This window comes from Candoia aspera, chromosome 3 (genome assembly GCF_035149785.1).
Source record: "Candoia aspera isolate rCanAsp1 chromosome 3, rCanAsp1.hap2, whole genome shotgun sequence".
Classification (NCBI taxonomy): Eukaryota; Metazoa; Chordata; class Lepidosauria; order Squamata; family Boidae; genus Candoia; species Candoia aspera.
Window position 1 is genome coordinate 49088796 of NC_086155.1, and position 26334 is coordinate 49115129.

The 26334-nt window shown below is 39.2% G+C and overlaps 1 protein-coding gene across 2 annotated transcripts; it reads right to left on the minus strand.

Moving 5' to 3' along the window:
• Window positions 1-26334, minus strand: ZNF76 (zinc finger protein 76). Of its 2 annotated transcripts, XM_063297603.1 has the most exons (14): window positions 25698-26334; window positions 23047-23173; window positions 22433-22568; window positions 16707-16787; window positions 14312-14389; window positions 13381-13583; window positions 9419-9538; window positions 8142-8217; window positions 7741-7866; window positions 6428-6607; window positions 4923-5153; window positions 4538-4668; window positions 3354-3467; window positions 1-913 (listed from the first exon to the last, which is right to left on the minus strand). In XM_063297603.1, the coding sequence occupies exons 3-14, from the start codon at window positions 22503-22505 to the stop codon at window positions 809-811; spliced, it is 1518 nt and encodes a 505-aa protein (XP_063153673.1). In that variant the 5' UTR covers window positions 22506-22568; window positions 23047-23173; window positions 25698-26334; the 3' UTR covers window positions 1-808. The 2 variants fall into 2 exon arrangements, with proteins under 2 accessions (XP_063153673.1, XP_063153674.1); XM_063297604.1 differs by lacking the exon at window positions 3354-3467 and having other exon boundaries at window positions 25698-26325.

Genomic DNA, 26334 nt, shown 5'->3' on the forward strand with positions numbered 1-26334 from the left:
TTAGAAAACAAGTTCAAAGTTTTATTAAATAAACATCTGAACCTTTCATTATCTCTTCCAGAGTGAAAGAGGAAAATAAAATGTTACATAAAACCAATTCAATTCATTCCCAAGTTCAGTTTAGATTGTCTACCTCCATCTATTAGACTCTTGCTGAGATTTAGAGGTGACCCTGGTAGATTGGGGGGGGAGGGAGAAAGAAAGCTTCCATAGTGCTATTTCCCTGTCCCCAATACTATGCATCTTGGAACTGCCACTGGTAGTCTTATCTAGAGGGCACTTCATTCCTTTCATGCTAATAGTTCTCTAGGATATGGAGTAGCTATGATCCCTTTCTGGACATTCACTGCTAAACACATTCTTAAATGCTACAAACTCTGAAATGATAAAAGTTCTTGTTGCTGAAATCCAATAAAAGTCAAACTTTAAAGGCTTTCCAATCCAAAAATGGTCAGTGAAACACAACTGCTTGCTCCATTAATATGTACTAGAAATGATAAAGATCCAAATGATAAGACAAATGCTAGCCTGGGGAAGTTGCTTTCTTAAAATGGATATAAAGCATATTGTAGGTCCATTTATTTAAAAAAAGTCAAGCAAAAATGTTGCTCCATCATCTATTGTCAGTTATCAACTGCATGCATGACTAGCTGTAAACAATTCTTAAAAACTCTCTCCAGATTCAGATGGGCATTTAGTTACCCATCACCTGACTCCTGAACTGCAAGCCCTTGAAGAATCTGTTACCTATCCAACTATTCTTGTTTCTGCACTGCACTTCTTTCCTTCAAATGCTCAGGACAAAGTCTCAACATCCATTTTTCAATGTGGCTGTTTTCAGTGCTGCAGACTCTTGGTGAAGTGCTGTAGTTGCCACACTGATCGTACTTCCCAGGCTCGGTTGCATTTCCAACTAGAAAAGGAAATGATAAGACATGATTTTCAAACTGCTCAAAGAATGTATATTATACATAAGGTAGGAACAAATCACCCCTTTACATCACCATGATTGCCTCATATAGTAGCTGCATTTTATTTTGTTTTAAAGGAACAGCCATCTTAAAGGCAGGATGGAAGTGGTGGGTGACTCCTCCTTTCTCCAGTCCTGCAATGCTAGTAGCAAGAACCATTTGCCTTTTCCAAATGAGCTGGCATTGGCATTTTCTTCAAGAAGATAAATTTGGCCATAGGCTTCCACACTGTCCCTAGCCAGCATGCTAGTCTGTTGTATGAACTGATTTTAACATACAGTAGGGATGTGAAAGCAACTTGGTTTTGGTAGAAGGGAATATGGCAAAAAGAACTAAACATCCTAAATTTATTTTAATGCAAAAACACTGAATGCAAAATTAACAGTTAACGGCTTTTCTTTATATAAACTGTTTAAACCAATATTTCTCAGCCTTGGCAACTTTCAGATGTGTGGACTTCAACTCCCAGAATTCCCCAGCCAGTCCACACATCTGAAAGTTGTCACGGTTGAGAAATACTGGTTTAAACTGACAAGAGCTGCTATTATGAATGGTTATTATTGGAAGACTTATATGCAGAAGTAGAAGTAGCGCAAGGAGGAAGTGAAGATGAACATACCGAATTAAGTGGAAATCTAAAAACTGCAGAGTGGGAAAATAGTATAAAAAGATACATTTGAGGAACACACACACGTGCGCACACACACAACAATATTTTGCATGTCTATATGCAAACAAGTTTTCCCATTCTGATGTCTTGCAGTATACTGAAACTCAATCTTGTCATTCTCCAAGCAGGATGGCTATGTGCTATATATACTCAGCCAACTGTGATTTATTCAACATACCATGGCTGAGGATGTGTGAACCCAGTTGGCAAGCATGTTTAGAATATGGTTTGAATTCAATCCAATGAAGTTGGCTGTATGGTGATTTCATAGAATCCTGGAGGGACCTCAGAGGTCATACAGTCCAACTTCATGGTCAATGAAGAATCTGCTAAAGCATTTTGGATAGATGTCTAGCCAGCTTCTGTCTGAAGACCTCCAACATACTACTTCAACCTATTGCACTGGTTTACAACTCTTATCATCAGGAAATTCCTCATAGTATTAACCTGAATCTACTTCTCTGAAGTTTTAACCTATTGGTTCTAGTCCTGTCCTCCTAGGCCACAGAGTATAAATATCTGAAGACTGCTATCACATCTTCCCTAAGTCTTGTCTTCTGTATGTTAAAGATTCTCAGTTCCTTTAAACCTTCCTCATAGAACTTGGATTCCAGTTCCCTCATTCCCTTGGTAGTCCTCCTTTGAACTTAGCCCAGTGGATCAATGTCCTGTGCCCAGAATTGGGTGCAGAATTCCAAGTAGAGAGCAGGGGGACATAATAATTTCCTAAGATCTCAACTCTATGCTCCTGATAATCCATCCCAAAAATATCATTTGCCTTTTCAGCAGCTGCATCACACCGTTGGTTCATGTTCCACTTGTGATTCACTAGAAATTTGAATTAAGGTAACCTTAGCAGATCTAACTAATTTACAGATGAAATTCCTGAGAGCTCCTTTAAATGTCCCAAGCTGTCTTCCAAACACTGCAGTCCTTTTGAAACCAGATAACGCCTCCTTAAAACTAAAGCCTGGTTTGCAATAACATTATGGCTTAAAATTTATGTTTTTAGAACTGTAAATGGGTTAGTATTTGAACTCTCAAGCAATAGTTTTATCAGCTATTGGAATATGCTACTAGCCCCCAAAATTTGCTACCTAGATCTGTCACTGGAGTCTTTGTTTCAAAGGGGCTAACAAGTTGATTCACTTCCAAGTGAAGATAACAGAATATTCCTGTACAGCAATTAATAGCTGAAGTGAAATCATTGTGCTAGTTATCAAACAATTAATTATAATTATACCTTCTAGATGGCTTTCTATTTAAATAGTTTAAGTTACAGGAACTATCAGATTGCTTTTATCAAGCCAAATTAAACACTTAACCCTTGCATGTTTTTTTACCCTTGAAATAGGGAGACAGTTGATGGAATGTGTCCTCCTGCTTTGCTATTTTTGTTTGCCAGGACTTGATCTGCCTCATATTAAAAGCTGTATCAGATACAGGTTTGTATATGTAAAAAAGTTATCTAATAGAAATTTTAGGGTAATTCATGCTATACCCATATTTTAGGTGGTAGCTAATAATAAGCAACTTGTGACTTAATTAGTAAAGTATGACATTATTCTCAGTACATTATTAAAAGTTCACTGTTGTTGAATATTTTATGGTTATATTGCTTAATGCTTGGGCACGTAATATTTGTTTTGCATTTAGGTTTTTTGATGTACTATCTATGATTGAGATAGCAAATCCAAATAGGATGTGTCTACCTGAACAGCAACAGGAGTACCATTAGCTGTTCCTAGCACTGCCATGTGCTGATCATGGATGGATGCTCTGAATGAATCTTCAGATACCGGTGTCCCAGAAGCTACTATTGTGACCTGAAAAATATTACTCTGGTATAACAGCTACATTTAAAAGATTACTTTGAGACTATGTCCAAGTGAAATATTTTCAAGATTTCTGTACAAGATGTATCCCAGTTCCAATAGTGTTAATCATAGTCACAGCATTTGTACCACTCTCAGATCACAAATGCTGCAGTGCTAATTTGTGTTACTATGGTTATGTCACTGCTAAGTGTCTGCCAAGTCCTCCTGAAACAGGCTAATCTACAAACAATAAATGAATATCAGACAGGACAAATCACAGGCTACAGACAAAAAAATATCAAATTAATAGGGCCAGAAGTATGTTGCAGTCCTGAACTTCAAAAATACTCTATTTGCCTAAGTAGTCTAAGAACACAGAGAAAGTTATTATATGTGTTCCTGTCACTCTCTTAAACACATTGCTTTTCCTGGTTGCCAATTACTGCCAAGTTGTACTTTGATATATGTGCATGCAGGGAAAAGAGAGTGGACAGTCTTTGGGTTTTAAACATAGCAAGAGCCATTGACTCTGCTTCATTATGACAGGAAGAATCACTTACTTGAAGGTTTGTCTATCAAATTGGAATCTCCAGTGCTAAAATAATTAAATAAAAGTTACAGTATCTTGTTTACTGTATATCTAAGTCAAGATACATTAAAACTGTGTAAAATCAGGAACGAAATCTCTATTCATAATCAAGATATGAGAATAATTCACATCAGAAGGTTCACTCACCCAAACTGGTATAATCAGAATGTAGCTTTAGATCATGGTAAGTCAAAATGTTTTAGCAAGCCTCTAATTCATACTAAAAAAAGCAACTCAATTTTCTTTCAATTTTCCTTTAAGATGCCACAAAATCTTTAACATGCCTGCTAGTAAAGCTAAGAAAAAATTATGTGAGAGGTGCAGACGGATTGGCTGATGAGATACTTAGAATTAGATAATTCTGAGAGCATAATCCCCCATTAGAATTGTTTCAACTGATCTGCCTTGGATACTCATAGCCCAAGAATTCTCTCTCTCCTTTAATTTAACTTCAGCTCCGATGAATATCTCCTTCTATTGTCCTTCGTACCTGCTCTACACCATCCTGAGAAACAAGAGCTGCTGCTGATGGCACGGAATCTTCCTGTACTTCATCTTCCATCTTCATAGAAACAATACATTGGTGCTTCAGTTGAGGCATGCTGTTATCCACTATGGTATCTGAGAGAACAAAGGAAGAAGAATCAGTGGAAGAATCCAGTTAAGAATCCAATCCTACAAATGGCTTTGTAGGCAGAGCAGTTCCAACAGTGTTAATCATAGTCATAGCATTTGTACCAGTCTCAGATCACAAATGCTGCAGTGTTAATTTGTGCTGTTACGGTTATGTCACTGCCACAAAATGGAAACAAAGCTGTATGACAGCAAATTGGAGAATGGTAAGAATTACAAGGCCACCTTATGTGCTTACTCACCTTCCATCTGGTGTTCACAGAGGGCTTGCTCAGTCTCATCCATGGCTTCCAGCTCCCCATGCATGGTACGTTTATGCATTGCCAAAGTAGAAGTTTGCCGATAGGTTTTGCCACAGGTGTTGCAAGTGTATGGTTTGCAGTGTGTGTGAACTACATGGTGTTTGTAGAGACTAGAATATTCAGTGAAGCGTTTTCCACAGCCTGGTACCAGGCATGCATATGGCTTCTCCCCTGGAACAGAATTAGGATTTAGATAGAGAAGTCAGCTTTTTATTCATCGATTCACGGCCTATAGGTTGCAGTCCTAGAGCTGCTGCTAGAATAGTGCCAACTCAACATAACAGGGTTCTTCCCCAAGTAAACATCCACAAGATTGCATTGTAGGATTATTGTGAATGTAATCTACATGCCAGACTGCAGATTTATAATCCACAACTCTATGAGTGAGGGATGGCTCTGTCACATACAAGTCAGATTATTCTAGCCCCTTTCCAGCTAAATATAGAAAAGGTTTTGCTTTTTAAAGAACAAAAGAAGTCAGTCGGAAAAGGATGGGGCTACTCATTATCCCCTACAACCTCTGAAGAACAACTGAAATCACCAAGAAGCTAGAAAAGTCCTGGAAAGAAAGCAGAGGATCTTTGCTTCAGGAATCCTGCTATTTTCTGTAGAAACACATAGCACATATAACTAGGAATTTATGCTAAGTTTTGGATTTATCTTTTTTGTGTTGTGCTAAGTCTTACTTACTTTATGTCTGTACAAGTTATAGAATTGGGGGTTTACTTTCAGCCCTTATTGATGCTTCAGGCTCTGTTCATGATACTTTTCTTTAGAATCTCCTTGTGATCTTCTTGCAGCACTGTTGAAATTTAAATGTTTGCATTTTGACCTTTTAATCACTAGAAAGGTGAGAAAGCCCTGTCTTGCACACTGAGATTAGGGTTAGGGTAAGGAAAGATGTCAGATATTCAAGAAGAAAGCTGCTGGCAGCAGAAACGATCAAGTTGTTATTTCAAAGCAGGAAGCAGGTCCAGAGTGTGAAGACTCAGGGGCCCTTTAGGAGAAGACATTTGGGATCTCCAGTGTTTCACCCTGTGGGCTTCAGCACAGCTACAACAACTTTAAGCAGTCAAGGAAAAAAAAAGAGTCAGCTCCAACTCCAATGGCCTTACTTAGTAATTAACAATCTATTGCTTTTTCTGTTCATCTCACAGGATGAACAAGACCAGCATCATTCTTTATATACTGAATCCATAAATGAGTCCTTGGACCAATTTAACTTGGCTTGCCAAATATAATTAGATGACAGAACAAGTGGAAGTTTTGATTTATTTTATTTTATTTTATTGATTTAGGCACTGCCCAACTGAAAACAACTCTGGCTGGATCACACTATAACAAAGAAAACAAAGAAAAAATACAACACAATTAAAAAATATTACCAACAAAAAAACAAGTAAAAGATAAAAACCAAGATGATGAATATATTTTTTGAAGTTTACCTGTATGGATTCTCATGTGATTCTTGTAGTTGGTGGCACTAGTGAAACCCCTTCCACAGTTAGGCTCTGGGCACATATATGGACGCTCTCCTGTATGTGTTCGTATATGGACCTTGCGTATATTGGAGGTGGTAAAAGAGCGGCCACAGCCTTCAAAAGGGCACTGGAAGGGCCGCTCACCTTGATGGTGAGAACAGATAGAAGAACTCTTTTTTGTTGTTGTTGTAGTTAACCACTAAAACCCACAGAAAATTCAAGATAGATTACTTCACTTCTTTCAAGCATATCATACTAACTGGTCTGAATACCATTTTGTCTGGCAATTATCTTTGATCTCAGTATATTTTTAATTTAATTTTGCACAGCCAAATATTAAAATATACATGAACCTAGATTAGCCAAACAATTTAGACTGTCAAAGTATTATTCTTGGAAAACTGTAACTCAAACAGTGCCTCATTCTAGCTACTCTAAGATTGTATCAAATATATAGCCACCAAGGACTGAAAGTAAAGTGGAAGAACGTTTGCCCATCAGTGCCTTACTTTACTGATTGACTAGTGATTAGTGGGTCATATTTAGAGACCTATTAACATGTTCACACAGATCTTTGATAATCTCTGCTCCTCACAGTGTTACCTTGTTTGGGATCAGCCACTCAGAATCTCTGGAAATTAAACTGCATAGAAGTTGTAGTGAGTGAGTGAGTGAGTGAGTGAGTGAGTGAATGAAGAACATAGGCGCACAGCCTTCAGCCAAAGCAGTGTGGGAAGATCAACCCCCACATCCTCCGTATTCTGTTACTCACTAAAGACAAGCCCCAGTGCCACTGCTATCTCTTTCTCTCTCTCTCTGCCTCCTCCTGAATTCTTTTTAGTTTTTAATGTTTTTTTTCCCTCACATACTTAATTTATTTTAAACCTGGGAATCAAATGAGATGTAAGAGGGCATGGAACATTCTAAGTATATGCTTTGAAAAAATGTAAGATTTAAAGAATTAAAGTAATTAATGTGAATAACATAATCAGTAATACAACTATTTTATTTACACATTTTTCATCCCTGCTCATCATCCTGCCTGCTGTGCAGTATAACCTCTGACATGCCACTGAAACAGTGGTCACATTTCTGTTTGAATATGTGATTTGTCACTGAGCACAAAACATGAGACTAGTACAGAATGAAAAAACAAGCTTTCTGAAAATCTAGAACACTCTTCTAAAAAGACACAGCCTTGTTTTTTTCTTATCTTTTTGCCAAAAGCTCAGTTTCTGCTAGCCCTAAATTAAAATAATAATCCCCCCAGGACATACCAGTATGTGTTCGGATATGTTTCTGGAGATCTCCAGAAGTCTTGAAGGCTTTGGTGCATAAATCCTCTTGGCATTTGTATGGCTTCTCGCCAGTGTGGGTTCTCACATGGCTCTTCAGACTATAACCTGTCAGGGTAAAACTTTGTGTTCTAAGCACAATCACAAAGCAGTGCACATAGCATAGCAACCTAAGACTATAAGCCATGTCGTTCTGAAGATAAAAATAGCCAGAGCCACACCTTTAGCTTGTATTTATATTCTTTTCATCACTGTTTGTATAGTAGTTCAACAATCCGTGGGTTTCTAAAGCTGCATCTTCATTCCCAGTCACGAGTAACTCCACCAGAGCAACACAATTTCTCATTGTTGCTGTTCTGAAGGTTTCACAGCAAATGCCTTACCTGTAGCAAAAGTTTTCCCACAGCTTGTAAAATCACACTGGTATGGCCGATCGCCTGTATGAACACGCTCATGCACCTTCAGGAAAATAAAGGAAAAATCCCAGCTCAGGCCAGTGAGGATAGAAGAAGCTGGCCCTCAGACTCTTCCTTGCTGCACATTCAGATCCAGCACTCCACTTCTATTCCGTTACGGTGTTTTACTCTGTTTCATTTTCCTTGCATCAATTAATTCTTACTTTTAAAGTTCCTACGTGGATGGGAGTTTAAGGAGGAGTCTGTACTATAAACAAATACACAGATGTGTGTATTTTAATATTTGCTAGCTTAAAGCAATTCTTTAAATTCAGCCCTGCCTGCTAATTTGTATTTCAGTCAGTCTGAAATGGGAGTAGAATTATATACAGCATTACATAAACTATACAAACCTAGGGTTTCCGTGTTGCCTCTCTGGCAAGACCACTAAGGGAAGCCCTGGCTAATTCAACTTCAAAATAAGACTGGATTAATCATGGTTTATGACTGACATCTAGTATGCAAACTTTGGCTAGTTTAAAAATGATGTGTGTATATAACTAAGTTATAGTTTTTGTTGGTGGTTTATTGTAAAATGTAAAAAGTAAATTATGCTTGTCCAATCTTGCAGTATCTCATTTTGTATAAAATGAAAAATGAATTCTTTTTGTTATAGTAAGTTTCCATTTGTTTATTTTTAAAATTACGAATATTGAAATACGTAAAAAGCCAGTCTGAGACCATTTGATGTAGTGGTTATGGTGCTAGATAGAAATCAGGACACCATGAGCCCTAGTCCTCCTTTAGGAATCACAGCTGGGTGGCTGACTTTGGGCCAATAATTTTCTCTCAGCCCAACCCATCTCACAGGGTGGTGGTTGTGGGGAAAATAGGAGGAGGGGGCATTAAGTACACTGCTTTGAATTGTACAAAATAAATCTAAAATACATCAAAAGGCTAAGTATTTTCAAGGAATACTTGAAAAACTAATGCAGAAAGCAAATAAATAACTTCTAATCCTACTAATGCCTTGTTGCAAACGTATTCTACTAAGGAAACTAATAGCCAGCCTTCAGCAAACATTTCTAGCTGTCCTCAACCACTTGTTTCCTGCCTCTCCCCTCTCAACGTTATCAGATAAACTGCTTCACTTCACACAGGCTTGCATCTCTTACTGGTGGCGTTCATGATTTCCTGTTAGATATGTTTCTGTAGTGGTGCCATTATGCACTTAGGTTGAAGTTTGGAGAGGCAGGAGAGATTACCTTTAAATGGTGGGATGTGGTAAAGAGGCGGCTACATCCACTGTATCTACAACAAAAAGCTTTGTCTGGGATTTTTGGTTCATGTCCACTGCTCTTCACTTCTTCTTCCTGGAAATCCTGCTAGGAAAGAAAAAAAGAAGTTAAACCTGAACAATGCTTGCAATATCTAAATTAGGTAGGCCTGGATTTTTAAATTTTATTTTAAGGCATTTTGGGAGCCCAATATTGGCAGAAAGGCAAGACACAAAAGTTTTCAATAAATGCATTTCATACTTAATTTTTTTATTATTATTAGAATATATGTTGTGTGCAAAGTAATCTACCATCTTTGCCTTGAAGTAGGTCTTTCTAAATGCTATTTTGTAAGTGGGAAGCTATAGTCACACATAATCGTAAACCAAGATTTTAAACTATGGTTTGCTGAAAAAGTTGTAGTGGTCTGATCTGCACATAATGCCAAGCCATAATTAGTGATTTTGCAGATTACACTAAAAGTAAACTGCATTTGTGGTTTAGAATTAGTGCATGTTACATACAAAATCAATATTCAAGACTCTTATCAATGCTATTCACCTTAATGCCCTCCAGATATTTTGGGAATATAGTTCCCAGAATTCTTGCTCAACAATCAGCTAACCACCTATGAACAATTTTACTAAGCAGGCTAATAATCGAAATTAAGGTAAAAGAAACAAGTTGTGAGTGATGCATAAGGCTGTCCCAAATTTGGTTGCCTGTCTGACTTTCCATGGAGCCACACACTTTCTGAAGGATAGGATATGCAGTTTGGGATGTTCTTCAGTCTTGTTGTCTGATCCCTAGATGATTGCTGTGGAATGGGGAATATTCAACCAGTTTCAGCTGCTGCACCAAACTGTTTCTGGATCATACTGTACTGAACTTTCTAGACTGATCCAATCCCTTGCCACTTCTTGGTTAGATTACTGTAACACTCTCTACATTGGGCTGCCTTTGAAGATGCTTTGGAAGCCACAGATGGTCTAAAGTATGGTTGCTAGGGTTGTTACTGGCTCTAAAACATCAGAGCATATAATACCACTCTTTAGCTACACTGCTTACCATTTTGTTTCCAGATGCCATTTAAGGTGCTGGTTATTACTTTTAAACTCTAAACAACCTAGGACCAAAGTAACACATGAATTTGTCTGGCTTATAAAAACAACTACAGACACTTCCCTAAGGTGAAGCCAGGTTACTAGCCACACAGAGAACGTGTCTTATCAACAGACATCGACACTCCGTGAAATTTCTTGAAATTTGAATTACATCTCTTTTCAGATTTACAGTGAAGATGTTTTTTTTCTTCAGGCCTTTTCTAGCTTTATCTTGTGATTTTTCCACTTTCAGATTGATATTCTAAATATATAAATTTATTTTAAATCATAGTTTTAAATGTAGCTTGTATTGTGTTTGCCATTCTAACTAGAAAAGTTGGGCTTGAATGGAATAGAATGAAAATGCTTTTGGTTGAACTGAGCTTTCTGTTGCTGGCACACTAAATAAAAATACTAAAAGTGATCTGCACTGTTCTTTCCATTAGCAGGGAATATTACATGTGACATGGGTATGACCAAGGATAGTAAGCTAATGTACATCTTCCCTATTTGACTAAAAATGTTGTAAGAAGGCCTTGACTGTCCAAAGCCATGACAATATAAATAAATAGTTATTAGTAGAAGTTAGGCAGGCTGTGTTGGGGTACTACAGCAATTCAACTCAAATGTGTGTTTCCCTGGGACAATGTGATTGCCATGTGACCCTTTTCTAAAGAGACATTAACAGGTACAGCCAACATGCCCATATCCCCTGCAAAGTACCTTTATTGCTTTAGACCTGAATAACTGCACATCCCTAATCAATATCTATGGGCCCATCTGGTGATGGCCAGAGCAGATGAAAGACTGATTTGGAATATAAGAGGAGTAAATGGTGAAGAGCATACATTTATGAAAACAATAAAAAAGAAAAAAATAGCTATGCTGCATTTCTGTGAAAATAAGAAAAAGGGGAAGAATAAAATAGTTTTGAACGAAGGTTGTCTTCTGATCTTCTGGAATGGAGTTGGTGAATACATATAGGGAAGTGAAGATGTAGGTTTAATATGAATGAAAAGGATAAAATATACAGAGAAAGTATAAATTAGAGGTTTAAAAAAGATCTTCATTTCATGTCCATAGAGGCATTCCACTGTTTAAATGGCTTCATTCTCGTATATGATGATTCTTATCTAGGCATCTTGATTGTTAGGGAGCTTTTGCTGAGGTTGAGCCAGAGAGCCTGAGAAGTGTCATTCAGTGATTAAAGAACTAAACTAGCTACCTGAAACACTGCAGCTCACAGTTTGCCTCTCTCATTTGTGGACTACATCTCCGAGAATTTTCAACAAAAGCTGCTCTGGCTAGGGAATTCTGGAATTGAATTCCATACAACTGGAAGTTGCTCAGGTTGAGAAACCCCATGCTAGAATGACAATATATATGCTACACATTTTGCATTGTCAATAGGTAACTGTACATCATAAGATTAGGCTGTTGCTGCTTTGAACATGTTCCAACATCAGGAAATAAATCAATTTCCATTTTCATAAAGAAGATTTCTTTTAATTTTATTTATTAGATTTTTATTCCATTTTTCCTCCCAAATAAGTCCAGTATGATTTGAAAGAGGGGATGTGAAGACTTAAATGAAACCATCACAATAAAGCCAACAATGCTTAAAAACCATAAATAGAAAAATTAAAATAAAGTTCATTTTAAAAAGCATAAAAGCAAAATAACAACAGGCAACCTGGTTCTAAAAGATGCCATTTACAAATGTACAGATTTGGGGGTGGGGGAATTATCTATCATGCTGTTAATGCTGTTAATGAATCAAAAGATGATACAGTAAATCTCTTTTTTCCCCAAATATTGGGAGCACTATTATTCAGGCAGTCTCCTAAATATACTTCGAAGATTGAAGGGTAGCCTCTAGTTGAGGAAAAAAAAAAGCAAGCTAAGTGCCAGGAAGACCTGTGTGCAGCTACACATTGACACTATGCCTTGGAAAGATAGATTGTATCAGCTGAACTGCAATACAGTACACTAAACACAATGACAATAGTTACATAGCCTAAGCTATATCCAATACTACAACTGCTTCCCAGATGTAAGATGGCACCTTTGATGAATAATATTCAGAAATGCTGCCTCATATACCAGAATAAAGCAAATTCAAAACAGATTTTATTTGAAAAAACTGAAGAGCAGTTATACGTATTTTCATTCTACTACGAAGTTGTTTTCTGTTTCCTTCTCTTTATGAACTGATTTGTTTGAAAGACTGAAGCTGAAAAACCAAACTAAGATATAAAACAATCTAAAGAATACACTGCTTCTCACAGCTCTAATATAAAATATAGTGAAACAAGCACAATCACCTATATGTATAATCGGAATGACTAAAGAAAAAAAAAGCTGTGATGCTTGGTAGCGATATCCACAACATATCCAAATAGCTTGGATTGTTTATTACATCTGTTCAGTAGCCTAGTGTACCTATGCCATTTCATTCCATATTTAAAGTTCTTACATATCTCTTTCTGATGTTTCAACAAAACATTGAATTCACAGATAAGCCTTTCCCATCCAAGTGGCACCTATGACATCACAGCTGAACTGGCACTTGAGCATCCAATTGTACATATTAACACAGGATCTAAATTCTACAGCAGTCAATACATACACAGATGCGTGCATGAAGTTTTCTTCAGTACAAGCACATATTGCTCTAATTAGTTGTCAAAGGCCTAACTTCAGATGGTAGGGTTTATCCTTGCTGCTTACATGGTGAGTTCAACAGTTTCTTGTAATGGTGGACCAGGCTATTTAGGCCCTAAGAAATGTAATTCTCTGAATCATGTTATGGTTTAGAATTCTCATAAAAAAGCAGAATATTCTCACCTTGCTGGCATAATCCTTCAGAGTGGTATCAGTATCTAAATCAAAAGCATCATCTTTCTTCCCTACTGCCAATTCCTCCAGCCCCACATCTGCTTGCACAGCCAGGATGGTTCCACCTACTGTCGTGGAAACAGGATGGTGTATGAAAGCTGTAGATCCATCTTCCAGCTGGATGGCTTCCACGGTGTTGGGGTCAAAACCCTCTGAAGTGGACCATAAACACTGTAGTACCACATCTCAGCTCTAATTACTACGTATCTATCCCTTGATCATTTAGAGCTGATAAAAGGTGGAGGTTTAAGGCCACCAATAGCAAAATCTAAACTATACTTGAGAACTCAATTGCTACATATCAACAGATCTTACAATCCACAACCAAAGGTCGATAGAATCAAAAGACCTTGTTGCTTTGATGCAGCAGACTAACATGGCTGTCTCTGTGGAAGTGTTTTATCCATTCTTGATTTGGCTGAGGAGCACTTGAAGAATGGTATTGGTTTATTTTCAATACATGAGTTTATTATTTATGGCTGTAAAGAATGGGTTGGAAAAAATAACATATTCTCAATGTTCCAAACCACAGAAAAGAAATGAGTAGAAAGGTCATGCACTCTCCCTCCCATCTCTGAACTTCCTGGTTAATTAAAACCATAGTTTACCCACATCTTTTCCACCAAATTGTCAGTAGGTTTTCAGTGATCCCATTAACCAAGAAAAGATTCTCAGAGAAGGCGGGAGTGCAATACAAGATAACCCTATTGCCGTACGCTGCCTAGAAGATCTACAGTCAAAATAACAAATACAAATGTTTTATCCAAGGGTGGTACTTTTTTAAAGAAAAAACAACACGCAATGACAACTATAATCCTATTGCTTAGATGGCTTTTTATGGATTATTTATTGAAAGCAAGAGTCAAAGACTGAGAGCTACCTTTGGGAGTGTGATGTATAAAAGCCATGGTGCCATCTTCCAGTGCAACAGGCTGACCATCTTCAAAGGTAATCGATTCTATAGAGTGAACCAGAATATACACAGGCACACACATAACCTCAAATAAAGTCATCTTGCCCAGTTTTTCATGCAGCAGAACACAAGCAAAACTTAACAAGAACAAGAATCCCCATCATTGTTCACTTCTTTTGGTTTGAAGAATAGCCACTTCAGCCATAGGTATATTAAAAAAATACTTTAATAATAATATGAATGCAGAAGTGCAACAAAGAACCATTCTATGAATTAAATTTAGTGAAAGTGATATTATTATTCAATGTTTCTCTGACTGTAAAACTTTTTAGATATAGTAAACTAAAGTACCAACAAATGCAAGGCACTGCTTTATTGTTTTTACAGGCAAAGAGGGCACTGAAAAAATACACCATTTGCTAATCAGAAGACACTTTACCAGGTGATTTGCACACTAGAGAGTACTCTGTCCCTAAGATATTCACCTGGCTATTGCAAGTGCACTACTTTTTAATTCCTACACTATACAGGTAGTCCTCGTTTAACGACCATTCGTTCAGCGACCATTTGAAGTTACAATGGTGCTGAATGAGTGGTACTTACAATCAATCCTTGAAGTTCCAGCTGTCCCAGCACCCCCGTGGTCACATGATCACCATTTGCGACCTTCACTGCTGGATTCCCACAAGGAAAGTCAATGGAGAAGCTCGCAAGGAAGGTTGCAAGTTACTCTGGTAAGTCACTCGCACCCTCCCCCACCTGGCAACAGTCACCCCTGGCCCCGCCATGCTCGTGCCATGTGGGCCACTGGTGCACCCTCCCCTGCCTAGCAGCAGCCACCTCAGGCCCTGCCACACTCATGCCGCATCTTACTTGTCTGCTGCTTGCAAGCCAGCTGGGACTCACTTAACAATCCACGATCCTTGCTTACCAATGGCAACAGAGACTGCCATTGCTAAATGATGCAATCATGACGTTGCACTTTACAACCGCATCACTTAGCAATGGAAATTCCAATCCCAATTACCATCATTAACCGAGTGCTACCTGTACACCTCTACAGCTGTTTGATGTCAGTTTTGAGATACACATAAGCAACTATGCAGACAGCATACTTGGTGTCTCCAACCATTTTGGCTAGGGGACACATCTAGAATTTTGAAAATATAGCACTTTCATTAAATGGTTGCCATGGAGGGCATGGCTAGTCACCCAAAGTGCAAACTGATGAACCTTTTCCTAGCCACTCCTATTAGGTCCCCAAGATACTCCCTATTTATCTGCTTACCATTGTCAAGCATATGGACACACAGCTGCAATCACTCACCATTTCTGTTTTCTAAGAATGAACGTTCACCTTTATTTCTTAGAAATAAAGATGATGCTGGTGTTTTCCTTGTAGCATACTAGCTTTATTTTAATTAAAAATTTCTAAAGGGATAAAATGCGACCTCCTAAAATAATAAATCTGTGTGACAAACCCCCTGCAAGGAATACTGATATTGCGGAGTCCTTGGTTGTTTTCTTGAAGATGTTTCATTGCCCAACTAGGCAACATCTTCAGTGCTAGAAGGGAGTGGGCCTTGCTCTCTGTTTATATACAGTAGCTTGCCCTGACAGTGTTGGGGGGGGGTGTTCTCTCCTTGGTAGTTTACTGCTTGATTGTTTGACTGAGTTGGTGGTTCCTTGATGAGGGTATTGTATACTGCTTGATTGTTCATCTGGTGTTAATTCTGGTGTTAATCTTTGCTTATCTGGGTGTTGATTGCTGGCAAGGGAGTGTACTGGTCTTTTGGCTTTTTTATTCTCTCTTTTGAATGGTATTAAATGTTGTTTACCTCTATGTGCCTGTTGATGGCTGACTTGAGTGCCAAGCTTCCAGGAATTACCTAATGTTTTTGGATTTCGCTCGGTCTAGGATGCTCAGGATTCAGGTCTAGGATTATCTTGGATTGGTCTAGGTTTGGTCGATTGGTCTCTTCGATTGGTCTAGACCTAGACTCAGGTCTAGGATTCTTTTTGATTGGTAATACTGATATTGATGGTGGCAGAAGTAGTTGAGCACCCATGCTACTTTTACTGTGCTATGCTCTACAGATGCTGCACTCCATGCCCATCTGAATTGCCAACCTCCCTCAAATTTGCTCAGTTGGAGAACCTCTGGTATGAGGTTGGTAGTGTATAAAAAGGTGCTGCTAGGCACCACACTGGAACCTAAAGCAGGGATGGGGCACCTATGGTACTCCTGATGATGCTGAATGACAACTCCCAGCAATCCCAGTTCAGCAACTTTAGGAAGTCCACAAGTTCTCCATCTTGCTTTAAAAAATCCACAACAGGTATATCAGCAATTTCACCTCACCTTTCTGTAGTGTTACTTGTTGGAAAAAAGCTGTGGATCCATCTTCAAGTTCAATCACTTGTCCTTCAATTAACTTCTCTTCTGAAACAGGTAGAAAGAAAGTTCAAACACTTGTCAGTCTTCCAGGCTAGCAGGATAAAAAATTTTCACCTAGATATCCATTACAACTTCTTACTAAGGAACATGAAGTGGAATCTTATATAATTATTTATTTTTTCCTGAAATATTTTATCAGAAGTTCAGGTTTATATATGGGATCTAGAACACTAAATTCAAAGGCAGCACTAGTAGAACTCTTGTATACTGCATTTATCTCTCTCAGTAAAGATAGTATTTCTTCCATATGGTAAGGAAGTAAGTAAAGAAGACCCTAATACCACCTAAAAAAATATAGATTAAAAAAAATTGTTCTGTGCACATACATTTGCAACCAATTATAAAAACCTATAATAGTTTAAACACAGGAATGAAATTACTTTTTTCCTCAATAGATTAAAAAGCATTTTAGAAAAATTATGATAACTGAACCAGAGAGTACTTTCCAGCCTAAAATCAGAACACTTTTATTTTTCTTTCACTTCTATAGCAAATTTCTAACTATAACACTAAATTGCCAATATGAAGTCAAAGTACTTTGCTTGTTGCAACTGTACCACATTGATGATTTAAAGGACTCTGTTAATCTACTAAAACACATGTATACCTTTTTCTTTTCACTTTTACATCCATCTTTTATCAGTAGCACAATTATCAAAATGTTAAGTAATGTTAAGCAAAATACAGCCTATAAGTCTATCCTGCAGAATTGTTTTGTGAAAATTACTGAAAAGAACTATTCTATAAATTCTTCTCCTCGCAAGATTATTGAATGGAACAGTACAATTGATGCATCATCCTGACAGTTACAGAGCAGCAGGATACTTTATATAATAGAGGCCCAAGTGTGTGAACTTCTTCTCAGTCATACATACAGTTAGCCCAAGATATTTGCTGCTAGAAGTAAAGGCTTCAGCAAAGGATCGTTACCTTGCCGTGGTGCTGGAGCTTGAGCACCTCAATGATGCCATGAGCTAAACCGTGAAGGGCCACCCAAGACGGGAAGGTCATGACAGAGAGGTCAGACTAAATGCGATCCCTGGGGAAGGTAATGGCAACCCACCCCAGTATTCTTGCCGTGAAAACTAAATGGATCAGTACAACCAGAGATATGTCGGTATACCATCGGAAGATGAGACCCCCAGGTCGGAAGATGGTCAAAATGCTACTGGGGAGGAACAGAGGATGAGTTCAACTAGCCCCAGACGTGATGACACAGCTAGCTCAAAGCCGAAAGGACGGCTAGTGGCCGACGGTGCTGGTGGTGAACGGCGAATCCGATGTTCTAAGGATCAACACACCATTGGAACCTGGAATGTCAGATCTATGAGCCAGGGCAAATTGGATGTGGTTATTGGTGAGATGTCAAGATTAAAGATAGACATTTTGGGCGTCAGTGAACTGAAATGGACTAGAATGGGCCACTTCACATCAAATGACCACCAGATCTACTACTGTGGACAAGAGGACCACAGAAGAAATGGAGTAGCCTTCATAATTAATAGTAAAGTGGCGAAAGCAGTGCTTGGATACAACCCCAAAAATGACAGAATGATCTCAATTCGAATTCAGGGCAAGCCATCTAACATCACAGTGATCCAAATATACGCCCCAACCACAAATGCTGAAGAAGCTGAAGTAGAGCAGTTCTATGAGGATCTGCAGCACCTACTGGACGACACGCCTAAAAGAGATGTTATTTTCATCACAGGAGACTGGAATGCTAAGGTGGGCAGTCAAATGACACCTCGAATTACAGGTAAGTATGGCCTGGAAAAACAAAACGAAGCAGGACATAGGCTGATAGAATTTTGCCAAGACAATTCACTCTGCATAACAAACACTCTCTTCCAACAACCTAAGAGACGGCTTTATACATGGACTTCACCAGATGGACAACACCGAAATCAGATTGACTACATCCTTTGCAGCCAAAGGTAGCGGACATCTGTACAGTCAGTCAAAACAAGACCTGGAGCTGACTGTAGTTCCGATCACGAACTTCTTCTTGCACAATTTAGGATCAGACTAAAGAGATTAGGGAAGACCCACAGATCAGCTAGATATGAGCTCACTAATATTCCTAAGGAATATGCAGCGGAGGTGAAGAATAGATTTAAGGGACTGGACTTAGTAGATAGAGTCCCGGAAGAACTCCGGACAGAAGTTGGCAGCATTGTTCAGGAGGCGGCAACAAAATACATCCCAAAGAAAGAGAAAACCAAGAAGGCAAAATGGCTGTCTGCTGAGACACTAGAAGTAGCCCAAGAAAGAAGGAAAGCAAAAGGCAACAGTGATAGGGGGAGATATGCCCAATTAAATGCAAAATTCCAGAGGTTAGCCAGAAGAGATAAGGAATTATTTTTAAACAAGCAATGCGCAGAAGTGGAAGAAGACAATAGAATAGGAAGGACAAGAGACCTCTTCCAGAAAATTAGAAACATCAGAGGTAAATTCCAGGCCAAAATGGGTATGATCAAAAACAAAGATGGCAAGGACCTAACAGAAGAAGAAGAGATCAAGAAAAGGTGGCAAGAATATACAGAAGACCTGTATAGGAAGGATAACAATATCGGGGATAGCTTTGATGGTGTGGTCAGTGAGCTAGAGCCAGACATCCTGAAGAGTGAGGTTGAGTGGGCCTTAAGAAGCATTGCTAATAACAAGGCAGCAGGAGACGACGGCATCCCAGCTGAACTGTTCAAAATCTTGCAAGATGATGCTGTCAAGGTAATGCATGCTATATGCCAGCAAATTTGGAAAACACAAGAATGGCCATCAGATTGGAAAAAATCAACTTATATCCCCATACCAAAAAAGGGGAACACTAAAGAATGTTCAAACTATCGAACAGTGGCACTCATTTCACATGCCAGTAAGGTAATGCTCAAGATCCTGCAAGGTAGACTTCAGCAGTTCATGGAGCGAAAATTCCCAGATGTACAAGCTGGGTTTAGAAAAGGCAGAGGAACTAGAGACCAAATTGCCAATATCTGCTGGATAATGGAAAAAGCCAGGGAGTTTCAGAAAAACATCTATTTCTGTTTTACTGACTATTCGAAAGCCTTTGACTGTGTGGACCATAACAAATTGTGGCAAGTTCTTAGTGGTATGGGGATACCAAGTCATCTTGTATGCCTCCTGAAGAATCTGTATAACGAACAGGTAGCGACAGTAAGAACAGACCACGGAACAACGGACTGGTTTAAGATTGGGAAAGGAGTACGGCAGGGCTGTATACTCTCACCCTACCTATTCAACTTGTATGCAGAACACATCATGCGACATGCTGGGCTTGAGGAATCCAAGGCTGGAGTTAAAATCTCTGGAAGAAACATTAACAATCTCAGATATGCAGATGATACCACTTTGATGGCTGAAAGTGAAGAGGAACTGAGGAGCCTTATGATGAAGGTGAAAGAAGAAAGTGCAAAAGCTGGTTTGCATCTAAACCTCAAAAAAACCAAGATTATGGCAACCAGCTTGATTGATAACTGGCAAATAGAGGGAGAAAATGTAGAAGCAGTGAAAAACTTTGTATTCCTAGGTGCAAAGATTACTGCAGATGCTGACTGCAGTCAGGAAATCAGAAGACGTTTAATCCTTGGGAGAAGAGCAATGACAAATCTCGATAAAATAGTTAAGAGCAGAGACATCACACTGACAACAAAGGCCCGCATAGTTAAAGCAATGGTGTTCCCCGTAGTAACATATGGCTGCGAGAGCTGGACCATAAGGAAGGCTGAGAGAAGGAAGATCGATGCTTTTGAACTGTGGTGTTGGAGGAAAATTCTGAGAGTGCCTTGGACTGCAAGAAGATCAAACCAGTCCATCCTCCAGGAAATAAAGCCAGACTGCTCACTTGAGGGAACGATATTAAAGGCCAAACTGAAATACTTTGGCCACATAATGAGAAGACAGGACAGCCTGGAGAAGATGCTGATGCTAGGGAGAGTGGAAGGCAAAAGGAAGAGGGGCCGACCAAGGGCAAGGTGGATGGATGATATTCTAGAGGTGACGGACTTGTCCCTGGGGGAGCTGGGGGTGTTGACGACCGACAGGAAGCTCTGGCGTGGGCTGTTCCATGAAGTCATGAAGTGTCATGAGTAAGGATGGCGAGCAGGGGGCTCCCATCCAGACTGTCAAGCGCATGCGTAGCACTGAGGAATTGTTCAGCCATTCAAAGAGACACAGATCGGGACCGCCCGATCTGTGTCTCTTTGAATGGCTGAACAATTCCTCAGTGCTACGCATGCGCTTGACAGTCTGGATGGGAGCCCCCTGCTCGCCATCCTTACTCATGACACGAAGAGTCGGAAGCGACTAAACGAATAAACAACAACAAGAAGTAAAGGTGCTAGCCACCCTTCCCATTACTGTATATAGAACAAGCTAGCAATTCAATTGTACTATAGTACTATAATAGCAGAAACATCCCCAGCTGCTTAATTGTAGGCCCAGCCCGGCGAATAACTAAAGTAACTTGTAACATGAGCTCTCAACCATGAGTCCTGACCAAACAAAATTTCAATTGACATTATTCACATCTTACTTTTGAGAAGGAAGGCAGGCAGGCAGGCAGGCAGGCTGGCCACTATTTTTCTATATTGTTGAGAGATCCGGTGTGGTACAGAGGCTAAGGTATTGGACTAGCAGTGGGGACCCAGTGAGCGGAGACTCACCAGGCAAGTCTGGGCCAGTTATGCCTTCTCTGCCCAACATACCATAGAGGAGTCTTGTAGGGCAAATTAGGAGCAGGAAGTGCAATGAAAACAGACAGACATCAGAGCAATAAAGATTAGTTTATTGCCAACGAGTATTTCCCTAGATATATAACCTGCATCACATACCTTCAATTTTGCTTCACTATCCTTGTCTATTGACAAGGGATTTGGAGTCTATCAACTTCTGGAGGATTTAGGTGAACAGTGGAGGGCAGCATAAGCTTTTGTTTCTGTATGGCTGTCATGAGTAAGGACAATGGCTATCTAAAAGAATTGTTGGAAAATATACACAGACAGTAGATTGTGTGTGTGTGTGTGTATGCGTATGTGTGTGTGTATGTGTGTATATCTATCTCTAGAGACTCAGAGAGAGAGTGATGGAGAGCAAAAGAGCAAGGGATTTGTCAACTACCCTCTTGCTGAATAAAAACATATATTAAATAATTTGTCATTAATGCAAAAATAAACCGTTAATTTTGCAAATGACCAGAAAGTCTCTAAAATAAAAATATATAAAAACCTGGGTTGCTGAAAGACTTTGAACATAAAAATACCAAAGATGACAGAAATCAGATCCATGCCATATCAAAGGAACTGCCAGTTTATTACCTGTCTTTGACTAACAGATATATTTCTTTGAAATAATTCCCAATTTGCATTTGGGAACCACAAGACTATTGTTTGATTTCCAAGATTCTAATCCTACCAAACAGTCTTAAATTTCACTCAATGTGTTTTGAATGACTTTTAAACTTTATTACATATAAAGCAGAAATTGATTTAATGAAATATATAACCAAGTTAGATTGCCTTTTGCACTCTCTTCTGTACAATGTTTTGATCATAAGGTTCCTGATTTGACCCAGTCTCACTGACCAGAGCTGCCGCAGCCTTCAAATGACTTACCACTTGCATCCTGCTGAACATAGGCTGTTGTCCCATCAGAAAGGGTCATTGCCTGTAGACTCAAGCTCTCCATTTTGTTCTGATGGCAACTTCTTAGACATGTATTCAACACTGAACGCTGTTCCCACTGATGCAGCTATAATAAAAATTGAAAGTTATATATGTATATGTGTGCACATTTCTTCTTCCCACTTCCTGTTAAGCATAAATATAAATTTGGGGAAAAGTCATTAGAAAGGATTAACAAGAAAGCAACATTCTTGATCATTTCAGCCAAATGGAAACAGCAATACACCTCAGGTAGGGGACAAACAAAAAAAAGAACTGCTGTCTTTTTGCCCTACTTTTATGTTCTCAGAAGCATGTGGCAGCCAATGTTAGATATTGGAGAAGATGAGTACCCTTTTATTCCACAGAACTGCTCTTACTATTATAGAATAATGTGTATAACTTTTAGCGGTAAGCAGGGATCTGAAAGAAAATTAAAATAAATGTACACCTAACCGGAACAGGAATATATTCTCTATTAGGCAGATTCCCAAGATACAACTTGATATTTGAACAAAACCAAGATGAGAAAAGGTACCAAGATGAGAAAAGAAAATGTACCTCACCTTATTTGGCTATCCAGTGGTTTCATGCTTCTGTACCAAGTGAAGAACTTTCACAGATCACCAAACTGAAAATTAAGCAACCGAAGCATAGAGGTAGCTTGTCCTAAACCTATCCTTCTTTTTAAACCTTAGGAGAGAAAAGTTCAGGGTCTGAATATTGTTCATAGAATGTGTCTTTGGCATAGAATGGTAAAATTGGAAAAGGCCAATTAGGCCATCAAATCTAAACTAAAACATCCCCAACTAATGGCTGTCTGGCCTCTATTGAATACATCCAGCAAAAAATTTATAACTTCCATTGGTAGTTGGTTTCACTGTCAAACTACACTGGGAATTCATCTGGAATCTTACTTCCTGTGACTAAAGACCTTTATTGTGTTTTCTGTGCGAGGTCCCTCCAGGGTTTGAAAAGTGCTTTCCTATTTCCCTTTAATCTTGTTTTCCCCAAACTAAACATATCCAGTTCTTCAGACTCTCCTCTTCACGGTCTATTCCTGTGACATAAGAGAGATTTTTTTCTGCAGTATAAGTTAGACAGAGGTCCAAAGCAAAGTTTAGTTGGAAATTCACATGTTCAGAGCTGTAGATAAGCCAAACATAATTGGCTCCAGCTAGCACAGATTTGTTGTATGGGTGCTAAAGAAGCAGGGGCACCCTTATTTTTACTATACTGCAAAGCCTAATCTTCCCTCTTTAAAAACAATGGCAAACATATTCCTATGGCATAACTAGACTTATTTTTTAACTGCACTTTGTTTTTAGAAATAACATACATGAATGAAAAAATCAGCTAAAACAAAACAGACTATAATTCATTGTATCACTATAAAAGCAGATTGATACTGCAGTGGAATTTACTCTAGGAAATTTAAGAAATTATAAAAAGACATTCAAGGGATTATCAAATGTTCTAGAACCCCACTGATTTATGTGGCTTGTAGATGAGTTATAGTGAATTAGTACCAATTGTATTGTTTGCAGGCAGCACAGCATGATTCTTCTGTTTACACCTTAATTTTTACTAAGAAGTGATTAAAACAAATTCCTGCATTGACATCTTGAAGCTTTTCCTCCAGTACCTGTTGCTACCTAGAGTGCTATTTTTTTCTTGACCATTCCTTTATATAGGTATTCTGTTGTTGCAAAACACAGTATAAGGCCAAACAGAATATATATGAGGCCTTTACTAGAAATAAAGAGAAGGTAGATCTTTGACTGACTTCTGTATCTGTGAAGTTTCTCACTCCCAATTATTTCAAAGTAGTACAAAGATTACTCCTGCCAGCCCTAAATATCGCTGAACATTTCTTACCCTTAGAATAACTAGGAATTAATAATGATCTAATTCATTATTGCCTATGTTGGGTGGTAGAGTCTCACCAGGATTTCAGAAAATGTTTTCAGCTCTACCCAAAGTTGGCAGGGATTCTGCTCTCAAAGTATGTGATCTAACACTGAGATACTGTCCTTCTCATTTTTCCCCTTTTTATATAGAAAAGAGCTCTCTAAATGTAGGAATCATTTCTGCTTTTTTTCTCACATTCTGTTTGAAGAACTGACATGATTTTAGCATTTGTGAAGTGCCTCCTAAAATTCGTAATTCCATCTTTATTTTCTAATTTAAAAATGCAATATAATCAGCAACATTTATTTGAAATTATCCAAGTTTTAATTTTTAAGATAAGTTTTGAAGGAGAAGAAAGGGAACAACTGGATGGATTTGGGGAGAACTATTTATGGAAAGGGCACTTCTGAATAATTAGCAGGAATTTGGAGCACATCAACCTGTGGCTAATAAGAGTACAATAGCTTGAGGTGTGCACCAATAATGGCCCCAGAATGCAGCCACCAAACCTGACCAAGGTTGAAGAGTTAGGCTGTGTTCACACAACCTATGCCATGCATTGCTTAACCATGATTGATTGGATTCACACGTTAAGTTGTAAACCACACATTAACCACAATAGCTTGCTAACACAATAAACAGGCCAGCCATGTTTTGTCTAACATGTTTTGTGAACACGGTCTTAGTATTTGAACCAAGAAGTACATAACGTGTTCTCCTTAAGTGAGCTATCAGATCAGAGAGTTTCTACAAAAACTCTCCTCTCACGGACAAGTTTTAAGAGCATTCCACGAGAAACTTTTTTCCTCTGCTTGACTGGCAGGATTCAACCAGCAAAATCTTTTCTCAAGGTAACCGGGCACTGATGGCGAAGGATTAGGCCACTGCATTTCTGCTTGAGGTGATGGATTAAGATGGTATTGACCGAACAGACAAAAGCTGGCAACCCTGGCAGCCACCGGCACTACTCCCACAGGCAAAAACACAGCAGGGGCAGCTTCTCCTCCCACCCATAGAGAATTCCGCTCCGGTTTGTGCTCGCCGATTACAAGCTACAGAAGTCGGACTCGGCAGGGATTTGAAATGCAAGGAAAGGAATCAAAGTAGGATCGCAAACTGAAGGATCGCGCAGCGGGCAGGGGAAAGCGCTGGCGCCTAAAAAGGGGCCTGGAGGATCTCTTCCAAAATTCAAAAAAGGAGAATCAGGCCAAAAAGCGTCGGCGGAGGAGAAGGAGAACGGAATCCACCCCCTTAATTGCCAGGGCTGCGCATCTTCCCTCATCCCCGCCTCCCTGTCAGCACCGACCTGTGGAGGGCCGAGTCCGCCGCCTGACCGCCATGCACCGGGCCTCACTACAGCTCACAGCCCCGCAGCCTGAATTACACCTTCTTACTCCGGCTTCTTCGACTGTTCACCGCCTTTCATCCAGGTTCTGGGGCCCCGGAAAAGGAAAGCGGAGGCCGCGGTTCTTGGCATGCGCCGCATTTCTCGACATGCGCAGAAACCACGACGAAGCGTCTGCCCTTTCTTTTGCACCTTCGGTTTTCGGCGGAGGTACAGCCTGCCTTTCACCCAAATCCAAGTCAGACGAAGTCTGGCTCCCGCTGCTGGATTCCCAAATCCGGATCCTATCACTAGAATTCGTAAACCTCATGAAAGTTTTAATGGGCGCCTTTTCTTTAAGCAGTTTAAATACAAAGGGCAGAGATCTACTGTATTACAATTTCTAATTGTTGACTTGCTGGTGGGATTTTTTTCCTGGGTGTTGGAGTAAGAATGGATAATCTGCCCTCATTGGTTTAATTCCTGTGTGGGACTCTAACGTAGAAGCTACGGTATTCTCAGGTGGGAAGCAGTCCAGCAGCTCAACGCCTAGAAGTGGGAGATCCGAATCAGCTAGTTTCCTTTGCAATTAGAAGTTCTGCCTGTTTATTTGTTAATT